This window comes from Falco peregrinus, chromosome 8 (genome assembly GCF_023634155.1).
Source record: "Falco peregrinus isolate bFalPer1 chromosome 8, bFalPer1.pri, whole genome shotgun sequence".
Taxonomy (NCBI): Eukaryota; Metazoa; Chordata; class Aves; order Falconiformes; family Falconidae; genus Falco; species Falco peregrinus.
The window spans coordinates 45,909,982-45,931,409 of NC_073728.1; the positions used below are offsets into that span (position 1 = coordinate 45,909,982).

The following is a 21,428-nucleotide window of genomic DNA, read 5'->3' on the forward strand; positions in this document are numbered from 1 at the left end:
AACAGCAGGAGCTGCCCCTTGCGGGTGGCTCACAGTCCAGGGAAGTAAAGCATCCCCATGGGCTTCTGATAGTCTGATAATCTCTGGGAAGCTCCTGTCAAGTCTGAATCCCAAGACCAGCTCGGGCTTTGGGCACCAAAGCTCAATTTTCCAGCAGGGTTTCAGTTTTGGTGCTCTGCTGTTTCTATTTGAAGAAATCTCTGGTGCGGCAGCAGATGGGTGGAGATTGGAGAAACCTTCCGGTTCTCTGCAGAAGTCCGCCTGAACCCTGAAGCAAGAGATTGATTAATCATTGCTTGAATAATTGCAGGGCACTGCAGACAATCTGTTCCCAACGGCCTGTGAAGGGAAGGGATGAGTTGGACGATTGGGCCCTGAGAGGCCAGGGGAGGTCACTCACCCCAGCCCATTCGCACATCAGCCTCAGAGTTACTCCCAGAAGCAGGATTAAAAGGTTTCTTTTTAAAAAAGAGATCTATCTCTTTACAAAATCTTGAGCAATGCTGTGAGCCCATCAGCTCCCTGAGACAAGCTCTTCCAACCTTCAAATGCTTTCACCACTAGGACACTGGCTTTCAATTCAAGACTGAATCTGCCTCTCTTCAGCTCCCAGCCCACTCTTGTATGCCTTTCTGTGGGATTTAACAGTTCCCCACTATCTTTTCCACGTGGCAGAACATAGGCCAGGTCCTCAGATCACCTGACAACATACTTTTTAACATGCATAACATCATTAGACCTGGCTTTCCAGCCCATGGTCAGGTCTGCAGTGCTCCTCCAAGCTCCCCCGGTACTTCCCTGCCTTCCTCCCAGTGTGGGTGCCCGATGCAGCACGCCGGCAGCGAGCCATTTACTCACTCTCCCCTTTCAGACACCCACAGCAGGGTGCACCAAGTTCATTTTGGGGTACCTGTTCTTCCCTAATTCCTTTTCCACAAACAGATCTGCTTCACTGGATGAGGCAGATACTCCTGAGATGACTTCAAATGAGCTCCCTTGGTTGCTGGTTAAAAGGCAGTGTTCATATCTCCACCCCGTATAGGCATGCCGAGAGTCACTGCTTTCCAAGATCTAGCCTGCAGGCTTAACACGCAAGCTTCATTTCCAGATATATTCCTGTGTTTATCTGTATTCAAATACACCCTGACCATTTAACCAGGTGATTCAGCATGAAACCATCCTCGCTCCTTTCTATCTCATCATTCTTGGTGTCATTTTCAAGCTTTACCAGCAAAGATTTCGTATCTTCATCTACATCATTGATAAAAATGTTTAATAGCAGTGGACAAAGAACGGGTCCCCAGAGGGAGGGAGGTAGAAATAGTGCTACTTACTGATATCTACCCATTAGCAACTACCTCTGAGATCTGCCAGGGAAGCATTTTTAATCCATCTAATATGTGCCCTGTTAATTCCTTATAATGCAAGTTTTAATCAAAATGTCAGGTGGAAGTAAGTCAAATGCCTCGGAGAGATCCGAGTGTACTATATCAACACAATTGCCTTTCTCAACCAAACCAGTAATCCTGTCAGAAAAAGACAACAGGTTTGTGTGATAAGCCCCACCATCCATGCCACCACGCTGGCTGTAGCTCCTGATTCTGGGGGCCTCACATTACCATTTGTTCCTCCAGCCAGGGATCCACGTGTGGACCGAACACCCACTGGACACCAGCAAACCCCACTGAGTAATAACCTCACCCCCTTCTCCTAGCTTATTATCCATGTTTCTTCCTCATTTGCAGTGATGTTTTGGGGACGGTGGTCCCTGAGGAAAAGGGTGAGCTTTCAAGGTTGGACAAAGAGTTCTGTGATGTTCAGCCCCAAGGGTCCAGCCCAGTAGGAGCTTCCAGCGTGGCAGTGGTGGGGCCCTTGTGGCCCTGAGATGCGAGGCGGGCTGAGCACCGTGGGAGGACCAGAGCTCAGGGGCTTCCCCGGCTTGCAGGATCTTTCATCCTCCGTCACCACAAAGCTGGGCCAGATCTGCATTTGCAGCAGCCCACAGAAGCTGCCTCTGTTGTCTTATTTTTGTTATTTTTGAGAGGATATTTTAGCGCTGAGCACATTCCCTCCTGTTGCCATGGCAGCCATGACAGGGGTTATATACCGTGAGAAAAATACCAAAATTAATGAGTGAGTGAAAGTGCAGCCAAGAGAAAAACAAGGTTAAAAAAAGAGTTAAAACAGTAATAAAAACAATCTCCCAATAATTTGGCAGCAAGCGTCCCACAGGCAAGACAGGCAGTGACCATCCGAGCCGTTCAGGCCCTCCATCGATCCCGGCACAGGGGTTGGCCACCTGCATCCCATGGCCAGCACATCTCCTGGCTATGCCCGCCAGCACGGCATGGTCCAAGAGACGCACCTCTCCCACAGCATCCCGCTTACGCTCTGGATCGGGCTGAAGCCGCCCAGCCCCTTCCCCCGCAAATCTGCAGCCCTTCATTACGTGGTAGGCATGCGGAGGAGAAGTTCTTTAAAGTGCTCATTTCCTTGCATTTGGGTTTTGAGGATCTTTTTGTTTTTAATTGTAGAAACAAGCGAATTGTCAGAACATCTGTGTTATTAGCATTTGCTGCCCAAATCCGCGCTGCTGCTTCTCCTGTGGAGCCCAGAGCTGATGAGAGAGAGAACAGAAGAGCCTTTGAACTCCTTGCAGCAGACGGCAGCCAGGTTGCTGCGTGTGTGTGTTGGGGAGGGGGTATTTATTCTCTTGTAAGGTTCATTTGCTCTCCGTGTTTCCCTTTCTTCTCGCTTTCCCAGAGATTTAGCTGGATGCTCGTCCCTCGCAGGCTTTGTTCTTCTGACAAGGCCCCACCGGCACCACGAAGCAGCTGTCTCTGCGTGATGCTGGAGCATCCCAGCACGGGGTACCCACTGCACGGGGCAAGCCAGCGCCTCCAGCAGCATCTCCAGGGTTGGTGGCACTGTTAGCACTGGGGCAGGTGTGTGGGAAGGGTCTGGAGGGTCTCACAAAAAAACTCTGTGACCAAGGCTGTGGTTTGATGGTTTCCCATTGCTTAGACTAGCCCTGCTTTCTGGGAAATGGCCAAGACAAGGTAAGGACTGGTGACTTATACTGTAAGACCCAAGCAAAGGGAGGATAGGCAATGCCAGCATCAGGCTTTCCTTGCTGCCAGAGGGCAACAGGCACTCTGGGAGGAGCCCAGTTTCTTTCAAAGGCAGCAGGCACAGGACGAAGGTGGAGACAGACAAATCAGCCCTGGGATGCCACGTCTTTGGCCTTCCACCATGTCCCGTGGCCAGCAAGTGTTGGCACTGCAAAGGGCTTTGCCAGGCAGCTCCTATGGGTTGCAGAGAGGCAGCTCCTGAGACTGGGGCACTTTTTCCCTCCATAACCTTAGAGCCTGGACCTGCCTCTCAGAAACATGCCTGAGCAAAGGCTGCAGATGGCAGTCACTGGTCCCACACACATAGGCAGCATCTAGTAACCTTCGTGCATGCTCAGCTTCCCTGGGTGCTCCCAGCGCAGCCTCTCAACTAGCTGTGTCTCTTGCCAAATGGAAAGCTCTGGTCACCAGCGATCTCTTACGGTTGCCTTTACTGCTCCACAGACAGCCTTGGATCCACAGTGTCACTTCCTCGGTTCTTCCCTTTGCTACAGCCCTTCAAAGAGGGCTGCCAGTGACTGACAGATTAAATCTCACGTTGTTTCCAGAGAGTTTAATTCCTTCTCTCTGTCCAGCTCCCCAGCTCACACTGTATCAGCAGGGTAAACCCTGACAAACCCCGCAGCTCCTTTCTCTGCCCTTCTGTGGTGGGCTTTGACCTTCCCCGGGTTCTCACTTCTCATCTCCTGCTAAATTGGCTTCACAAGAATTGACACCCTGAAAAAACAACACGCAGAAGAAGACGCCGACATGGAGAAGCGGACATCTCTGCAGGAACAGAGATGGCCCTGCCACAGGAAAGTCTCAGAGACCTGGATTTTTCACCCAGAGGGGATGACTCTCCAGCCCCTCTTCCACCCGGCAGCAAGAAGCCCTGCCAGGGGCTGAGCTCGCTTCTTGCCGGGAAAAGCAGGGTTGCTCCGGGCTGAGCCGGAGCCAGGGCTGCTCCGAGAAGCCGGCGCAGCCTCTAGATGGTGCAGCGATCGCAGCCGAGCTGAGCATGTGTGCAGCCGAGGGAGCTGCGCAACAGGTTGGCGAAGCTCCGCGGGAGGCAGCGCTCCTGTCCTCCCGCTGCGGGGGAGCGGGGGGGACCGTCCAGCACCCTGGCGACAAACCTGCGCTGCAACCGTCCGAGAAGGCGGGGGCAGATTGGTGAGGGGGGGGGCCTCCAGCCCTGTGGGGTGCCCAGCCCCCGCAGGGTGCCAGGAGCCACCCAAGCATTTCCATCCGAGAGCGCTGAGGCCTTAGGCAGGGCCAGGCTGCAGAGCCAGGCCGTGGGCAGGGAGCACCGGCTCTCCTCTCAGGAGCACAGAGGCCAGTGGAGGCCTGGAGGGAAGGGGTCCCCCTGGAGCACGGTGTCCCCTGGTCCCCCGGGTCTTGCACTTGCCCACCTGAGGTCCCACGGGGGCCATCTGGGCAGTGAGGACCCGGCTGAGGTAGCACAGCTTGCGAAGGCATTGTGAGGGCAGCCGGGAGCTTGCAGGTGCTCTGGGGAGCTGGCAGGTGCTCGCTGTTCCCAGCATCCTGCAACACAAGCAGGATTCACCACGGTGTGACGGGAGGGGACAATTGCTTTTCCAGGCCCCACTACCTCACCCCGACAGGGCTGCAGGAGCCATTGCTTGCTGGCTGCCTGCCAGGAGCCCTGCTCGGCTGGGGGGATCTGAGGAGGGGTGGGCGCAGCCCCCCGGTGGGCTCGCTCCCACGAAGGGGCCCTCCTTAGCAGAGCGGGTGCGCTGCTCTCCGGGCCCCCTTCCCCGCGCGGCGGGGCTGTGGAAGTGCAAAGCACCAGGTGGAAAAATCAATGAATGAATAAATTAAAAACATCAAGAGGGGAGTGAAAGAAGAGACTCATCCCACACGTGTGCGGGCCAGGAGTGGAGGGGCCCCCGGGGGTGAAGGGGTCCTGGGTGGCTCCGAGGATCCCCCCCTCGCTACCGCCACGGGGCTTGGCGCGGTGCCTGCAGCCCGGAGCCGGGCGGTGCGAGGGGCAGGCGGCTCTGCCCGGCAGCCGGTGCCCGCTCGGCCCGGCCCGGCTGGGCTGGGGATCTGATAAGGAGCCGGAGCTCCACCTCCCCGTGGTGGCGGCGAGAGGCGGAGGCAGCGGGGGGGGCGGGGGGGAAGGGGCCGTGCCTGCGCTGCGCTTCCCTTGCACATCCTCACACACACCGAGGGACGGAGGCGGGCACGGACGGAGCTGCCCACCGGGGCTGCCGCCAGCCCTGCCGCCGCCGCTCCGCCGGAGGAACCGCAGCCCCGGCCCGGGGGAGGGGGGCGGTTCCCACGGGACAATTTTTTTTGCCCCCCCCCCCTTTTTCTTTTTCTTTTTTTTTTTTTTTTAATTGGGTTTTCATCCGTGAATAACGATCGAGAGGAGCCGGGGGGTTGGGGGGAGCCCGGTCCCGGTGGGGAGGAGGCGATGCAGACGCCGCTGGATCAGCGCGCAAAGGGCCGGCACGGAGCGCAGCGCTGTCCGCATCCAAGTAAGAGCTGCGGCAGGGCCGGGAGCCCGCAGCCGCGGAGAGCTGCGGAGCTGTGCGGAGCGGTGCGGGGCGGTGCGGGGTGCCCCGGGCGGGAACCCGCCGCTGTGCGGGAGCTCGGGGCCGGGCGGCGGCGGGAGCGGCGCTGGCGAGCATCCTGCTGCCCTCCGCGCCGGGATGCGCGGGCGGCGGCACCGGGGGCGCGGGGCTCGCGGGCAGCAGCGGCCGGGCGGCTCCCGGTTACCGGTCTCGCCCGGCGCTGCCACTTGTTGTGCGGCGCGGGAGCGGAGCCAGCTCCGGCCCGGGCAGGGTGGGCGGCGTGGGGTGACTGTGGGTGCGCGGCTGTGTCGGGGGGAGCTCGTGTTTTTCCGCCCCCTCCGCTTCCCGTCGGGGGTGGCTCTGGGTGTGTGTGTCCTTTCCACCCCTGGGTGTGTGCGCTCGGGGCGGGTGCTCGGGGTGCGCGATGCGTGGGAGCGAGAGAAGTTGCGGGTGAGCTGGGAACCGGGGCCGGCGCTGGGTGCTGGGAGCGGGGCTGTGCCTGTGCGAGGGGCGCGGGGTGCGGAGGCCGGCAGGTGTGCGCGCCCCTGGCCGTCGCGGGCGTCCCTGCCTGTGCCTGTGCCGCCGGGCTGGGGGGCTGCGGGGGCGGTGTGCGTGTCGAGGAGCGGGCTGCGCTGGCGTGCGGGGAGGGAGGTGTGTGCTGGTGTGTGTTATGGGAGCGGGGTGTGTGTGTGTGCGAGTGTGTCAGCGGGATGTGCATGCCTGCGCCTTCGAAAATCTGTTTCCCTGCCTGTATGCGAGGCTGAGTGGGAAGCCGGGGCTGGGAGAGCGGCTCCCGCGTGTTTTCCACGGGTGTCTGCGTGTGTGTGTATATATGTGTGTGCGTGTGTGTGTGCGCGGGGCTGGCGGGAGGGTCCGCGTTCATCCCCCGGCGCTCGCCGGGGAGCGGAGCGCTTTGCCGGGGCTTCGCCGGCTGCGGGAGCCTCAGCCCGGGCAGCCCCGCCAGGGGCCGGCAGCGAAGCCTCCATTCCCCTTCCCGGGGAAGGTACCGGCGGGAAGCAGGGCGCTCCCCCGCACCCTGAGCGGCAGGGGGTCCCCTAGCCCCCCACCCCTCCCCGAGCCCCCTCAGGGCCGCAGTCCCAGCCGGCTCCCTGCGGCCCTGCCCGGGTGCTTCAGGCCCGCGATTATTTTTGCCTTTCCCCCAACACCCCTCCTCCAGGTCTGGACGGTGGGTGGGACGGTGGCAGGAGGGGACAGGAGCCCACAGAATCCCGCAGGGGCTATGGGGGACCCCTGGGGTGGGAGGATGGGGGCTGCCACCCTTGGGAGGCTCTGACAGGTCTCTGCCTCGCTGGCTGCCAATTGGTAATGATGTGGAAAAGGAGGGAGGGCCCTGGGCTTCACCCTCTTTTCATCACCGTGCAGCTCTAAGAGATGATTTGGGGGTAAAGCTGTTCACAGGCAAGTGGGGTTCCTCATCGTGGGGTGCTTCGGCTCGGGGCGCTTGGGCCCTGCCTGCATAAATGCAGAGCAGCCGCAGTGGCAGCCAGAGCCGAAGGAGACTGTGGGACTTGCCACAAAATGCCCGGGATTCAGCCCATCCGTGCCTTCTATGCAAGACTGAACATCAGGGGCCGCTTTTTGGACAATATGGTCCTTGATCTCAGCCCCTCACACAGAGTGGAGCCATGATTAGCATTTGCTGCTTGCTTGGATGTTGCTCCAGCTTCGAGCATCAGAGTACAGCTTGGGCAGAGGGGGGGGGGGGCGGGGGGGGGGAGCGGATTAGTACTTGTGTGCTTAGTGCAGGGTTTGGATAGACTTGTAAGTGTGGCTCCGAGCCACGCAATCAGCCGTTGGGAGCAATAAAGAGGGTGGACTTTGGTGCCCGTTCCCGGAGTGGTGCTGCCTTCTGTGGAACCGGGCCAAGGGGCTGTGGGAATCACAGGGAGCACAGGCTTGTTCAAGCAGATGCTGAAATTCTTGGTGCTTTGTAACCTCTCTCATTAGAGCCTGGGTTGTTGGTTGGGGTTTTTTTTGGGTTTTTTTGGTTTTGGTTTTTTTTGGGGGGGGGGGATGGCTGAATTCGGTAGGATTTTGCATGCCACTGTCCTCCGAGAGCTTCCCAGTCATGCATTAAGCAGCGTGACTAACGCCTCTCTCATGTGGTTCAGTCTCCCTCACACTTTCCCCGTAGGGAGAATTGTGTGTGTGGAGGAATAGTTGTTTTGGGAGGGGTTTTTATTTTTAAGTGCTCTGTGCTCTGCCAGCAGGTCGGAAAAAGGTGCCTGGCACCGGAGAAGAAAGTGTGGGATGGTCCTTAGATCCCATGGGAAAATAGTCCGATGCCTTGGACTGGCCCCTGGGAAGCCTGTCTCCTGCACAGACGTGCTTTTCCCTGGTGGTAGAGGCTTCCTCCTCTTCCTCCTCCTCACACCCAGCTCTGGGCTCTCATGTCTGCGCTGTGTCATTCACTGGTGCCAAGCAGGATCCCTTACCCCAGTGAACCCAAGGCCCCATCAGCAGTCCCTTGTGGGGTGGTGGTCCCACTCAGGTTCCCAGCCCATCTCTTCTTCCAGCCTCCCTGCTTTGGGAGTTTCCTTCACCTGCTGGAAAGGGACTTGGGTTCAGGCTCCAACCCCTTTTCTGGAGCAGAAAGCACTGTTTCTGGGCACCCTTGGGTGACTCCCTTCCTCCTCCAGCTGGCACAGGGCTCCTGACGTTTCCGGCTCTGGGGCCCTCCCTCCTGGCTCAGTCAGGGCCATGTGAGGCATCGCACCGCGTTGAGACTTTCACCATTACCTGTGATCTTCCACCTCACAACAAGGCTTAGTCAGGATGGCACTACGTCATCGGCAGTCACGGCCCAGCCTAGTGCAAACAGCCTTGTGCAAACAGTTTGCCAGTGAGTGCGGGTGCCTCTCCCGGCTGGGTCATCCTCTGGGAGCCCCTTCCCAGTGGCCGGGGCTCCTTCCTCTTCCGCTTGTCCTCACCGCACAGCCATTTCCAAAGGGAGCACAGAGCAACGGGATGATGATGCTCAGTGTGGGTTTGGACACCCCGTGAAGGCTGGTGGACATGCGTGGGGGATCTGGTGTGAGTGCACACACATGCAGCAGGCAAACACGTGTGTCACCCAGCCGGGGTATGCACATGCACAAGGTGCAAGTACCCCTGCACAGGGTGACATCACACAGATGCACACCCGGCAGTGACAGGGGCATGCGCACATGCTCCCCCTGCACAGGCACACGCGTCACCCGGTGCACACACACGTGCGCTTGGTGCAGGAATGCAAACTTGTGTCTGGTGCACAGGCTCTCCTGGTGCAGGCACAGATGTGCTCCTCGCTGTGCGTGCATGCGTGTGGCACACCTGCACACCGTGCTAGCGTGCATGCATGCACAGGTATGCTTTCTCCTACAGATAAGCAGTCGTGCTCTGTTGTACATATAGCCATATGTTCGTAGTGTGCACACGGATATGCACGCACTCAGTGCAGACACACGCATGTGCACATACATGCGTTGCTGGGTTCTGCCTGTATTGATGCAGAGACGTGCTGTGTTTCTGCTCAACTTCTCACTTCCATCGTCAGCACCATGCAGGGAGGGAACAAGTCTTGTTTGCCTCTTCCCTTCCTCCTGGGGATGTGCATCTCGGAGGTATCTGCATGCAGCACCACTCTGGACAGTTATGCATGCCCTCAGCATGAAGGATGCTTATGGAACAAGGGTCAGGCTAGGCTTCAGGACCATAGTTTCATCTCCTGAAACAGAGGTGTATTTTCACCTGCGGCAGGAGAGCTCCTTTCTTCCCTGCCACTGATGGGGCACTTGCCCATGGGCAAGCAGAGTGGAGGGACTGGGAGCTGCTGGCTTGCAGGAAGTGCCAGGGTAGACAGTGCAGGATGCTCCACTTGTTGAGGATCTGTAAAACGTCGGGGTAATGAGGAATTAGGCATTTGCTATGTGGCACCGTGGAGGGGAGATGGTGGAGGAGTGCCCTTCCGTCCCACAGGCTGGGTGCAGAGTATGGAGAGAGGGAGCGATGGGAGTGGTGAGAGAGGGTTGTGGCTGTGAGGCCATGGCAGATCCTTGTGGGTGTTGATTTTAGGGTACCCAGCCACTGGGCTTCCTGGGTGCCGGTGAGCTGGGCTGCACCCCTTCATGTTCATGGCTCAGCAGTAGCTGCAAGGGTGCACCTTGACCCTGGAGGAGGGTGTGTTCTCAGAGAAAGCTGGGGATAGGAAAGCTGGTGGCTGAGAAGAGCAACAGGCAGAGGCTTGGTGACAGGGCATGTGGCTTGACGCAGAAGCGGACAGTCTCTATGGGGCTGGCAGTGCGCCTGGCACTGCCTCTGCAGTGTGTGCGTACTGGGAGGAGGTTTCCAGTGGCTGGGTGCCTGCGCTACAGCGTGTGCAGTGTGTGTCTCTGCAATGCAGGGGGGCAGTACTTCTGTCACTGCCTCTGCAGCGGGTGGGGTGGACACTGGTGCTGGGTGGGCAGCGCGGGGCTGTCCCTGCAGGCAGGGTGGGCACCCAGTGTGTGTGTGCAGTGTCCCAGTTTGGAGTGGTAGGGAATGGTGGAACGGTGTGTCTGCAGTGAGTGAAGGGAACAGTATTTGCTGGTGCAGGGTGTGGGGTTGCCTAGTGACTGCAGCAGAGGGGAGATGCTGTGCCTACCATTGCAGTGTTGCTGGGGCTGTGCAGTGCCGCTGCTCTGCGGGGAGGCACGGGGTCTGCCCTGCGGGGTCTGCCTGCAGTGCAGTGCAAGGTGGGCGGTGAGTCAGTGTCCCCCTAACACGGAGCTGGGCAGTACCCCTCTGTCTGAGAGGGGCACAGGGGGATGGCAGTGCCCCGCATGCAGTGCAGGCTGGATGGTGCACGGGGCTTCAGCATCCCTGCAGTGCTGGATGGGTGGTGCCTTCGTATCTCGCAGTGGGAGGCTGGCAGTGCTGCTGTGTCGGCAGTGCAGGGAGGGCAGTGCTGCTCTGTCCCTGCAATGGCAGTGCCCTGTGTCCCTGCAGTGATTGGATGGGTGTTACTCCGGCAGCACAGGCAGTGCTCTGAATCCCTGCAGTGATGGATGGGAGGTAGCTCTGTATCCTGGCAGTGCCCCATGTCCCTGCAGTCCTGGATGGGTGGCATCCCTGTGCTGCCTTGTGTTCCTGCAGGGCTGGGTGGGTGGCAGCCCTGTATCCCTGCAGAGCAGGCAGAGCCCCTGCCCCCCTTTTGGTGCTCCTGTTTCTGCAGTGCTGGCAGATGCATGCAGTGCCTCTGTGTCCCTGCCGTGCGTGGCAGGCAGTGCCCCTGCAGTGCGTGACACACAATGCTCCTGTGTTTCTGTGGTGAGAAGCTGTCTCTGAGCCTGGCTGGCTCCCATTGGGTCGCTGACAGCAGGCTGCATGCAGTCCACCCTGTTAGTGTGCTTCCTTGGGTCTAATTACAGTTTGCGTGGTGACAAAGAGGGTGGACAGTGGCAGGAGTGGCTTCCTGCAAGTGAGAGGAAGCCAGGGCCGAGGTTTCAATGACTGGGTTGCTCACTCAAGCAGAGCGTTGCAGGCACTTTGCAAGCTGGGACTGGTCCTCCTGGGCACTTGCTTGCGGAGGCTGCCAGGAAACCACGGCTGGGGCCAGTTCTGCCAGGTGAGCCCCTGAAGCCTCATCCTTTTGGGGGGCTGCTTTGGGACCATGTGCAGCCCTGCATGGCACAGGGGATGGACCAAAAAGGATGCACCAGGGAAGTGGGCTGGAGCAGAGTGGTCCTGGGGGCCTGGGGCTGCCTAACCTCCAGTGTCTGTGTCTCCTTGCAGCTCCCCTGCAGCGCAGGATGAAACAGCTGGCATCCTGCATGGGCCTGTGGCTCCTCTTGCAGCTCCCTGCCCTGGTCTCTGGGACACGTGTGGTCTACAAAGTGCAGGAGGAGCAACCTCCCAACACCCTCATAGGGAGCCTGGCCTCCGACTATGGCTTCCCAGATGTGGGGCACCTCTACAAGCTGGAGGTGGGGGCCCCGTACCTACGTGTGGATGGCAAAACTGGGGACATCTACACCACAGAGACCTCCATTGACCGGGAGAGCTTGCGTGAGTGCCAGCACCTCCTGCCTGGAGAGCCCTGCTTCCTGGAGTTTGAAGTGTCCATCACTGACCTGATCTTGAACAGCAGCCCGCGCCTGCTTGAGGGTCAGATAGAGGTGCTTGATATCAATGACAACACCCCCAACTTTGCCTCACCTGTTCTCACCCTCTCCATCCCTGAAAACACCAACATTGGGGCACTCTTCCCCATCCCCTTAGCCATGGACCGGGACTCAGGCCCCAACGGTGTTGCCTCCTATGAGCTGACGGCTGGTCCGGAGGCACAGGAGCTCTTTGGACTGCAGGTGGCGGAGGATCAGGATGAGAAGCAGCCGCAACTGATTGTCATGGGGAACCTGGACCGGGAGCAGTGGGACTCCTATGATCTGACCATCAAGGTGCAGGATGGAGGCAACCCGCCACGGGCAAGCAGCGCCCTGCTTCGCATCACCATCCTGGACATGAACGACAATGCACCTAAGTTCGAGAAGGCTCTGTATGAAGCGGAGCTCTCTGAAAACAGCCCTGTGGGGCACTCTGTCCTTCAGGTGAGTGTGTGGGCTTTCTTCTCCTCCCCATCTCTCTTACCTGGCTGCAACAGGGACAACGGGGGAGCATTTATACGGCCACTTGCCACAGTTCCTCAAGGGAGGAGTGAGCCCAGAAGGGTTGCAAGGCATAGGACCCCACAGTGTCACCTGGGGCCAGCAGGCAGGCAGGTCCCAGGGACATCACATCTGCTAAAACAATGTTGGAAAGGATAGGTGGGAAGGTGCAGCCAGATCAGGGGCTGCAGGACATGACTGTGGGGTGGCAGCAGGGCTGGCGGGTACATGGGAGCAAGGCTCTGGGTTATGGAGAGGGCGGGGACCCGAGGTCCACGGGGAGTCTGGCTTCATGCCAGGCCAGTCTCAATGCTGCCCGCAGACAAGACATAGACCCTTTCATAAGTTGCATTCCCTTGGCCGCTCCATGGAAACTCAGGCTTGCACAGGAGATGGGGGGCAGGCAGCATCCCTGCTGCCTGTCTAGGGGGGCTGCCCATGACTCTGGGGGTGCCTTGGTGTCTGCAGGGGCCAGGGGCTCTGCCCCATCTTGGGCAGCAGTGCAAACTGGCCTGCAGAGCCCAAGGGGATGGATCTTGGTGGATTTGGCTTGGAGGGGGCATTGAGATGATAGTAGCCGACATCTGTTTATCTGCAGCTGCCATCTTAATAAGCGGTGCGCAGCCAGCTCTCATCTGCTTGCTAATTCTGATGTGAAATTTTTAAGAATTCATTTTTCACTGTTAAAAGAATGGAAGTTGGAAGCAGATAAGGGAGCTGCATGGCCGGGAGGAGAATGGGCTGAGACGCCGATGCTGCCATTGCTCAGCTTTTATCTTTCAGGGGGAAAATGACTTCCGCCTTTTTTGTGAGTGGAGGTAAAAGGTGGAATTTACATTTAACAACTTTCGTTCTCCATCCAAATCTGCTGAGCAAGATAACGGCGGAGCAGCAAATGGTGCAGAGAAGAGGCTGCTCGGAGAGCCGATTAGGGAGGCAAATGTTAGACAAACCTCATCTTCTTTAGAAAGCAAATAATAGGCGTAGAGGCAGGTTTATGTGAATGAAGAACTCCTGATGGGTGGGCAGGGATGGCTGGTGCTGTGCAGAGCTTAGGCAGCCCTGGTCCCCTCTTGGATGCATCCCTGAATGCCGGGATGGAGCTGCTGCAGCTCCACAAATCCTCAGCTCCCACTTCCTCATCCTCACCTCAGCCAGGCAGCTGCTGCAACTTCTCCTTGGGGAGGGTTTTGTGGAGCAGGAACAGCCAGAGGCTTCCCTCCCTGCTGCTGCCTGGGTCGCAGCGGCAAGTGTTCCTGGAGGATTCCCTGCATGCCGGAGCTGGCCGGGACAGGAGTGGGGCCAACCGGCCCAGCCAGTTTTGCTGGAAGAGCAAAGAAAAGCCTCTGTGCCAGAGGGCCGCTCCCAGCTGCTCTGCTGGTCTCAGGCTCTTTGCCCCATAGTCTTGGCCCCAGAAGAGGAAATCCTGGTTTTTCCCCCCAAGCTGTACCCAGAGAAGTCTATGATGGGCAGCGTGGCAGTTTGTGGAGGGGCTCTCGCTGCCTTGCCCTCCTGCTCACCGTTTCTCCCTCCATCCCACAGGTGAAAGCCAACGACTCAGACCAGGGTGCCAACGCTGAAATTGAGTACTCCTTCCACCAAGCCTCAGACATGGTGCGTCGGCTGCTGCGCCTGGACCGCGCCACGGGGCTCATCACCGTGCAGGGGCCCATTGACCGTGAGGACGTCAACATCCTCAAGTTCTCTGTCATGGCCAAAGACAAGGGGGCCAACCCCAAGAGTGCCCGTACCCAGGTGGTGGTCACCATCAAGGACATGAATGACAATGCACCCTCCATAGAGATTCGGGGCATTGGGCTTGTCACCCACCAGGATGGCATGGCAAACATCTCGGAGGATGTGCCAGTAGAGACAGCAGTGGCTCTGGTGCAGGTGTCCGACCGAGATGAAGGTGAAAATGCTGTGGTGACGTGTGTGGTGGCTGGTGACGTCCCATTCCAGCTGCGGCAGGCTAGTGAAACAGGGAGTGACAGCAAGAAGAAATACTTCCTACAGACCACCACGCCACTGGACTACGAGTCAGTGAAGGACTACACTATTGAGATTGTAGCAGTGGACTCGGGGAACCCGCCCCTCTCCAGCACCAACTCTTTGAAGGTGCAGGTGGTGGACGTGAATGACAATGCTCCTGTCTTCAGCCAGAGCTTCACCGAGGTGGCATTCCCTGAGAACAATGAGCCTGATGACCTGGTGATGGAGGTGAGTGCCAGCGACGCTGACAGTGGCTCCAATGCCAAGCTAGTTTACTCCCTGGTGACGGACCCCTCCTCCAAGGGCTCCTTCACCATTGACCCTGACTCTGGGGAGATCCGGGTGAAGGCCGTGCTGGACCGAGAGCAGCGGGAGCGCTATGAGTTTTTGGTGGTGGCGGCAGACAAGGGCAGCCCCAGCCTCAAGGGCACAGCATCTGTGGCCATCAACGTCATGGACAGGAATGACAATGACCCCAAGTTCATGCTGAGTGGCTACAACTTCTCAGTGATGGAGAACATGCCGCCCCTCAGCCCTGTGGGCATGGTGACGGTGATCGATGCTGACAAAGGAGAAAACGCCCGCATTCAGCTGTCAGTGGAACAAGACAATGGGGATTTTGTCATCCAAAATGGCACTGGTACCATCCTCTCCAGCATCTCTTTTGACCGGGAGCAGCAGAGCACATACACTTTCCGACTCAAGGCAGTAGATGGTGGGGATCCTCCCAGGTCTGCCTATGTGGGGGTGACCATCAACGTCTTGGATGAGAATGATAATGCTCCCTTCATCACTTCACCCTCCAATGCTACCTACAAACACATCCTGCCCCACACCAGCCCTGGCCAGCAGGTGAGCAAGGTCAAGGCGGAGGACATTGACTCTGGTGTCAATGCAGAGCTGACCTACAGCATCACAGGAGGCAACCCCTTCGAGCTCTTCCAGATCTCCCCGCACAGTGGAGACATCACCCTGGAGAAGGAGATCCTGCGCAAGCACCATGGCCTGCACCGCTTGGTAGTGCGTGTCAATGACAAGGGCAAGCCTTCACGTCACGGCACAGCACTGGTGCACTTCTATGTCAACGAGACACTGGCCAACCGCACACTGCTGGACACACTGGTGGGGCACAGCCTGGACACACCACTCGACATAGACATTGCCGGAGACCCCGAATATGAGCGCAGCAAGCAGCGAAGCAACATCCTCTTTGGAGTCATCGCTGGCATTGTGGCCGTCACCCTGGTCATCGTGCTGGTCGTCCTGGTGCGCTACTGCCGGCAGCGGGAGGCCAAGAGCGGCTACCAGGCAGGCAAGAAGGAGACCAAGGACCTGTATGCACCCAAGCAGGCCAGCAAGAGCGGTAAGAGCAAGAGCAAGGTGAAGAAGAGCAAGTCTCCGAAGCCGCCCAAGCCCACGGAGGATGAGGAGGAGACGGGGCTGCAGAAATCACTCAAGTTCAACCTCATGAATGACTCTGTCAGCGACAGCCCCCGAATCCACCTGCCCCTCAACTACCCGCCGGGCAGCCCAGACCTGGGTCGCCACTACCGCTCCAACTCACCACTGCCCTCCATCCAGCTGCAGCCTCAGTCGCCCTCTGCCTCCAAGAAGCACCAAGTGGTGCAGGACCTGCCAGCCACTAACACCTTTGTTGGCACCGGGGACAACAACTCAACGGGCTCCGAGCAGTACTCGGACTACAGCTACCGCACCAATCCCCAGAAATACACCAATAAGCAGGTAGGAGAGCTCATCCTGAGGCCGGCAGCGGCCCCCCCCCCTGCACCGGGGAGCCATCTGGACAGAGGTGTGGGAGTGAGCGTGGACTGGCCCCCAGCCCTGCATGTGTGACCTGGGGGCTGGCAGAGGACTGCCCCGGAGCCGAGCCACGGAGCCTGGTTGTGGGGTGGGGAGGGGATGGGACGGGGGTTGGGGGGAGACCAAAAACTGTTGGAGCCCTTGCCAGAGCGCCCGGGGCTGGGTCCTGGTGGCGCTGCCTGGGTGATGGTGATACGAAGGGCGCTGCATGCGTGTGCCTCTGCATGTGGAGCTCCGGGGAGGGAATCCCACCCACCTGGGTCCCTTTTGGGGACTGGCTTTAAGAGCACTGAGGAGGAGGGCAATGCCCACCCTCCCATCCATCCCTCTACTTTGTGGGGAGGAGAGACTGGTGCAGCTCCTGGTGCAGCTCTGGGCAGCTAGTTTCCAGCAAAGGTCCTAGCCTTGCTGTTGCCAGCCCAGCTCTCCTGGTGCTCACCATCCCTGTGCAAAGCCGCCTGAAAAGGAGTTTTGCACGCACTGTGGCTGCCCATGCAGGTGGAGCTGGGTGGAGGAGCAAAGCTCTGCCTTTTCCCAGGCTCAGACTCTGGCTTCCCCCAGGCTTGGGCCCTCTGCCATAGCCAGCACGGTGGAAACTGGGCTTCCCTTAGCGTGAGCATCAGGCCCAGAGCTGCGGGAGCCATGCTGCAGCCACTGTGGAGAGGGAGAGCGGATCCCAGTGGCTGGGGCGCTTCCCCCAGGTGGCACGGGACCGGCTGTGAGCCGGGGCTGGGGCTGGGTTCTCATGCTCGGGCTGGAGGAGCGGGGCACTGGGGTCTCTGCTGCGTGCTGTGGTCAGGTCACTGCTCATGGTCTAGCTGGGGGTTTCTGCTGTGCGCAGGGCAAGGCAGAGGCAGGTCTTGGCTGTGGACTGGGAAGGGCTGCTCGCTAGTGTGCACTGGAGCTTGGAGGTGTCCCAGGAGGTTGTGGGATGAGCCCAGAGCTTGCAGGACCCTCTTTCCTTCGGCTGTCTGGCCAGTTAGCTTGCACCACGTTTCTGCTTTGGCGCCTGTCGGGTCTATCCTTAACTAGCTAGGGAGGGAGAGGGGGGACAAGTGCCTGTGGCTTTGCCTTCTTCCTGGGGCCCCATGGGTAAGGACCACCAACTTCCGCACCGTGCTGTACCCTCTGCGCCCTGTGGAGACCCCTGCTCCCTTCTTTGTATCCCGGTGAGCGGCAGGCTGGGCTCCTGCCGTGGGGCTGGGCTCAGCTGCCCTGTTGGATTTGACTTCAATAAAGTTTTCTATTTTTGACCAGTTGTGCCTTATTTTCCCTGATGCCCCTGAAGATGCTCTTGCTCCCAGCAATTCCCAGGCATATTTTCGACGTCCTTGGCCATTGGAGCACCCAGGTCCTGCAGCAGCCAGAAGCAATGCTCACACGGGCCAGCCATCTCCACAAGCCCTCCACTGTGCCCCAGCGTGGCCAGTCCAGAGGTCTCATGGTACTGACCACTTTCCCCAGATTGACATCTTCCATCTCCAGCCACTGCCTGGCCCTCTGAGGAGACAGCTTCCTCCAGGACATGGTTCAAAACATGCATGTACCTATGCACATACATGTACATGTGTGGACGTGGAGGCAGTCTGAGCCATAGACCAGCCAGCCCAGCTTTCTTCCACCCCAACATCCCCCTGCATATCTTCTCCTGGTTCACCCCCACATCCTTTTGAGACCCACCCATGTCCCAAGCCAGCACATGGAGGAACAGATATCCTGGCTGCACGGTGCCTGGCTAGCATGACCCAAATCCTGTCAGCAAGGGCTGGAAGATGCCTCTCACCCGCCGCAGTGCTGAAATGAGGATGCATGCGGTTGCAGATGGAGCCTTGTGTGTCAGCAGCGCTGGGTAGAAACACCCGAAGCAAGGTGCTCCCCCCAACCCAGGATGTGATGGGCACCCTTGCAGCAAAGGAGAGGTCCTCCCAGGGAGGCTTGCTTGTGGCAGTGGGGCTGGGGGAAGGCAATGGAACCAGGCAGCCATACTCCCAGCAAAGATGGCTCAGCCTCTCCTGCCAGGCAGGTGGGGGGTGATGCTGCTGCCATGGGGCTTGCTCAGGCTCATGTCTCCAGCAGGCTGGAGAGAGGATGGGTCCTGGCAGGCTGGAGCAGTGTAGCATCCCTTCCCCAGGCCCTGGATGGGGCCATCCTGTACCCCCCTCCCTCCAGCCAAACATCACATCTCAGGGCCCCCCCTGAGAGAAAGAGAAAATCTTTCTCATGATTTTTCTTTGGGGGAAAACTGGGGCAGACATCCCTGCCGTCACACCAGCTTCACCTATTCCCCAGGGGCTCCAGCTGGCCTCACCAGGCTGCTGGAGGAGAGGAGCTCTGGCGCTGGGAGAGATTAGATTATCTGGGGAAACCAGTGGTTCTGGCTTCGGTGGTTTCAGCCCTGTGCCAGCCTTGGCTCTCACAGCCTCCTAGTTTGTTTTGCTAACAGCGTAAGGTTTTATCTTGAACCATCCAGGAAGTGTCTGGGCCTCCTAGGCAGGCAGGGCTGGGACCTGCGGGGAGATGCGATGGCTGCAGAGGAGGAAAGGAGACACCAGCAACCACCTAAATAAGTAGTCCCTGCAGGGCTGGGCAGGGCAGTCTGGGGGCTTGGCTCAGCGCTGCTATCTGCTTCCCTTTGGGAACTTTCTGAAAGAAGTTTCCCTTCTTTCCTTGTCCTCGGCAGCTCTTTGATGAACCCCGGGGCGAGAACACAGCCTCCCAGATGCTGGTGTGGGGAGTGTCTCTTGCTTCTGCCCGTCTCCCAGGCTCCATGCTTTGGGCCCTTTCGATACCAGAGGGGGCTATGCTCCATCCTTTCCTGGCTGCAAAGCTGAAGACCGCCCCAGGTCCTCACAGAGCCCCCTACCATCTGAGAAGCTGGCTGGAGTGGTGTTAACTTCAGCATGTTACTGCGAGCTCAGCAGAGGTGCCTGCACCTGCCTGCAGGCTCAGGAGCACGGTGCAGTATTAATTACTCTCTGCAGGGTGGGGATAAGAGGAATATTGTAACTGTAATGGACAGAAATGAAATTGTCTTGTTTTAGAATTTAGCTTAGAGTCTTCATAAATTGCAGGTTTAGGTGTTGGCAGATGTCTGGGAAAGTCCCCTACTGTCCTGGGTCAGTGGATTTTCTCAAGGTCGTTCATGTGGAGTGAGCTGATAAATGGATCCAGCAATGAGCTGCAGATGGAGCTGAGAGTTCATGGGGGACCTGCCCTGTTTTTCCCCAGTTTCAGAAAGGCATTGTGCTGGGAGCAGTTCCCAGGCACTGCAAATCAGCTCCTGCTCCCAGGATCAATTGGATTTCGTTCAGATTTGGCTCTGGTGTGCGGAGCCCAAATGAAGGAGAGTGTCGGTGAGGTCCCAGAGGCTGTAGTGTGGGGGCCTGAGCCCTAGCTGTGCAGGGAAGGATGACTGGGTTCTGCAAAACTGTGAATCCACAGCGGCTTGTGACCATCAGTGGCGTGCTTGTGGAGGTGGGGGAGCACAAGAGGGGGCGAGGAGTGGGTTGTACACTGTGCTGGCTTCTGGGCTGTCGGTGAGGATGCTGGGAGCCCTGTGAACAAGGCAGGAATGTGCAGTGGCTCCTGGCAGGTCTGTGCTGGGGGACTTTGGTTTATGGCAGGGAGGGGTGCCTAAGCTTGGGGGAGCACCATGGGGCATTTGGGACCTCAAAATGAAGAGTTTCAGCCATGAGGGATGAACAACCCCATGGTACAGTCTGGTGTGTACAGCCAGAGACAGTGTGGGTGTGCGCAGGCTGTGCTGTGGAGGGAGGTGACAGTGGGGTGTGCTCAGCCTGCGTGCCCTGTGTGGGAGTTGACAGCAGGGCTCTCACGGCCCTTGCTCCACAGAGGGGTGGCACAGAGGGGTGCATGGTCTCGGTGGTGGGGCGTGGCAGAGGCATGTGTACAGGTTGTGCGCTGAGGGTAGGTGATGCAGGGAGTGCAGCCTGTGTCTCCTGTGGGAGGAGGTGGCACAGGGAGGTGCAACTTCTGTCCCCAGGGGAGGTGGCAGCACAGCCTGTGCTGCAGGCGGAGTGGGCATGAGGGGTACACAGCTGGTACCACAGGGAGAAGTGGCACAGGGTTATGCACAAGCTGTACTGTGTGGAGTGGTGGCAGCGGGGTGTACACAACCCGTATGCGGTGGGAGGTGACACTGGAGTGTACCTAACATCCAGCCTTGGGCAAGTGACCACTCCTGTTAGTGTGTCTGCAAAGAGGCAGTGGTGCTTAATGTCCCTATCCCATCAAGGAGGGCATTGGTTCTCCCCTGCCTGACAGTCCCCGGCTGCACCAGCACTTGGGACCTTGTACTTTGCACCCTTGAAGGCTCATCCAGCCTGTGCTACCCGCCCGGGGCTCCTCACATCAGGCTGGGCTGCCTGGGTGGGTGTCTGGCAGCTCTGGCTAGTTCTCCTCTTTCCACCCTGTGAGCCAGATGCTGCTCATTCCTCCTTGCCCTCCTCTTCCTCTCACTTCTCAGACCCCCAGGCTCTCTCCCCTGCTTGATGCCCTTGCAGCCAGTGTTGGTCTGCGGTGAACACAGGCTTCCCTAGCCTGCATGTGTGGGACTTCTTCCCACCTCACCCCCCTCGTTTCTTTCTCAGTTGTGTCTGCTCCCTCTCTGTCCCTGTCTTCTGATGTCTCCCCCTGCTCTGCTGGGGCAGTGACACCCGCCCCCCCTGCTCCCTGTCACTTTTCCCTCCCCATTGGTCTCTCCTGACTGGCTGTCTGCTGGCCCCGGTACACAGGGATGCTGAGCCCTCTGCAGCGCAGGGCCAAGTCCCCGGCTGGCTCTGACAGCCGAGCTGTGGATCCTCTGTGCGATGAAAGCGTTGGCTGTGTGGGCAGCCGCCTGGTCCAAGCTGCACTGATTGATATTCCCAGCACTGCTCTGCCCGCTCGGCCGGGCTCTCAGCTGCAGTGCTGTTCCCTGTGAGCACAGACCAGCCTGGAGCAGGGCCCAGCCCTGCAGCCTGCTTAATCAGTCACCCAAACCCTGAGGCAAAACCTGATGATGCCACAGGGTGTGTCCCTGGGCACCTTGTGGTCCCTCCGCCAGGGAGCAGCCAGGAGGCTGTGGTGGGGTGAAGGGCGGAGGGTGGGATGCAGCTGAAGGGGGTGGAGGGTGGGGTGCACCCAGGTGAGGACAGAGCTGGGATGTTCTGGGACGGGATGGAGAGGAAGCTGGGGTAATGAGAGGGTGGATGATGTAGGGCAGGATGGGGTGGGGTGGTGGCAGGGGAGAGCGAGAGCTAAAGGATGCGTTGGAGGGAAGGGGCACAGAGCAGCTCTGCCCCTGGGAACTGTGTCAGCTC

The 21,428-nt window shown here is 58.8% G+C and overlaps 1 protein-coding gene across 2 annotated transcripts in view; it reads left to right on the forward strand.

The window, feature by feature from the left end:
* Positions 1–5,288: 5,288 nt before the first annotated feature.
* Positions 5,289–21,428, forward strand: part of PCDH1 (protocadherin 1) — a 53,053-nt gene continuing 36,913 nt past the window's right edge. For both annotated transcript variants that reach the window (XM_055812467.1, XM_055812468.1), the window contains exons 1-3: positions 5,289–5,614; positions 11,423–12,237; positions 13,837–16,029. In XM_055812467.1, the coding sequence (XP_055668442.1) occupies positions 5,551–5,614; positions 11,423–12,237; positions 13,837–16,029 (3,072 nt within the window). In that variant the 5' untranslated portion in view covers positions 5,289–5,550. The remainder of the gene's footprint in view (positions 5,615–11,422; positions 12,238–13,836; positions 16,030–21,428) is intronic.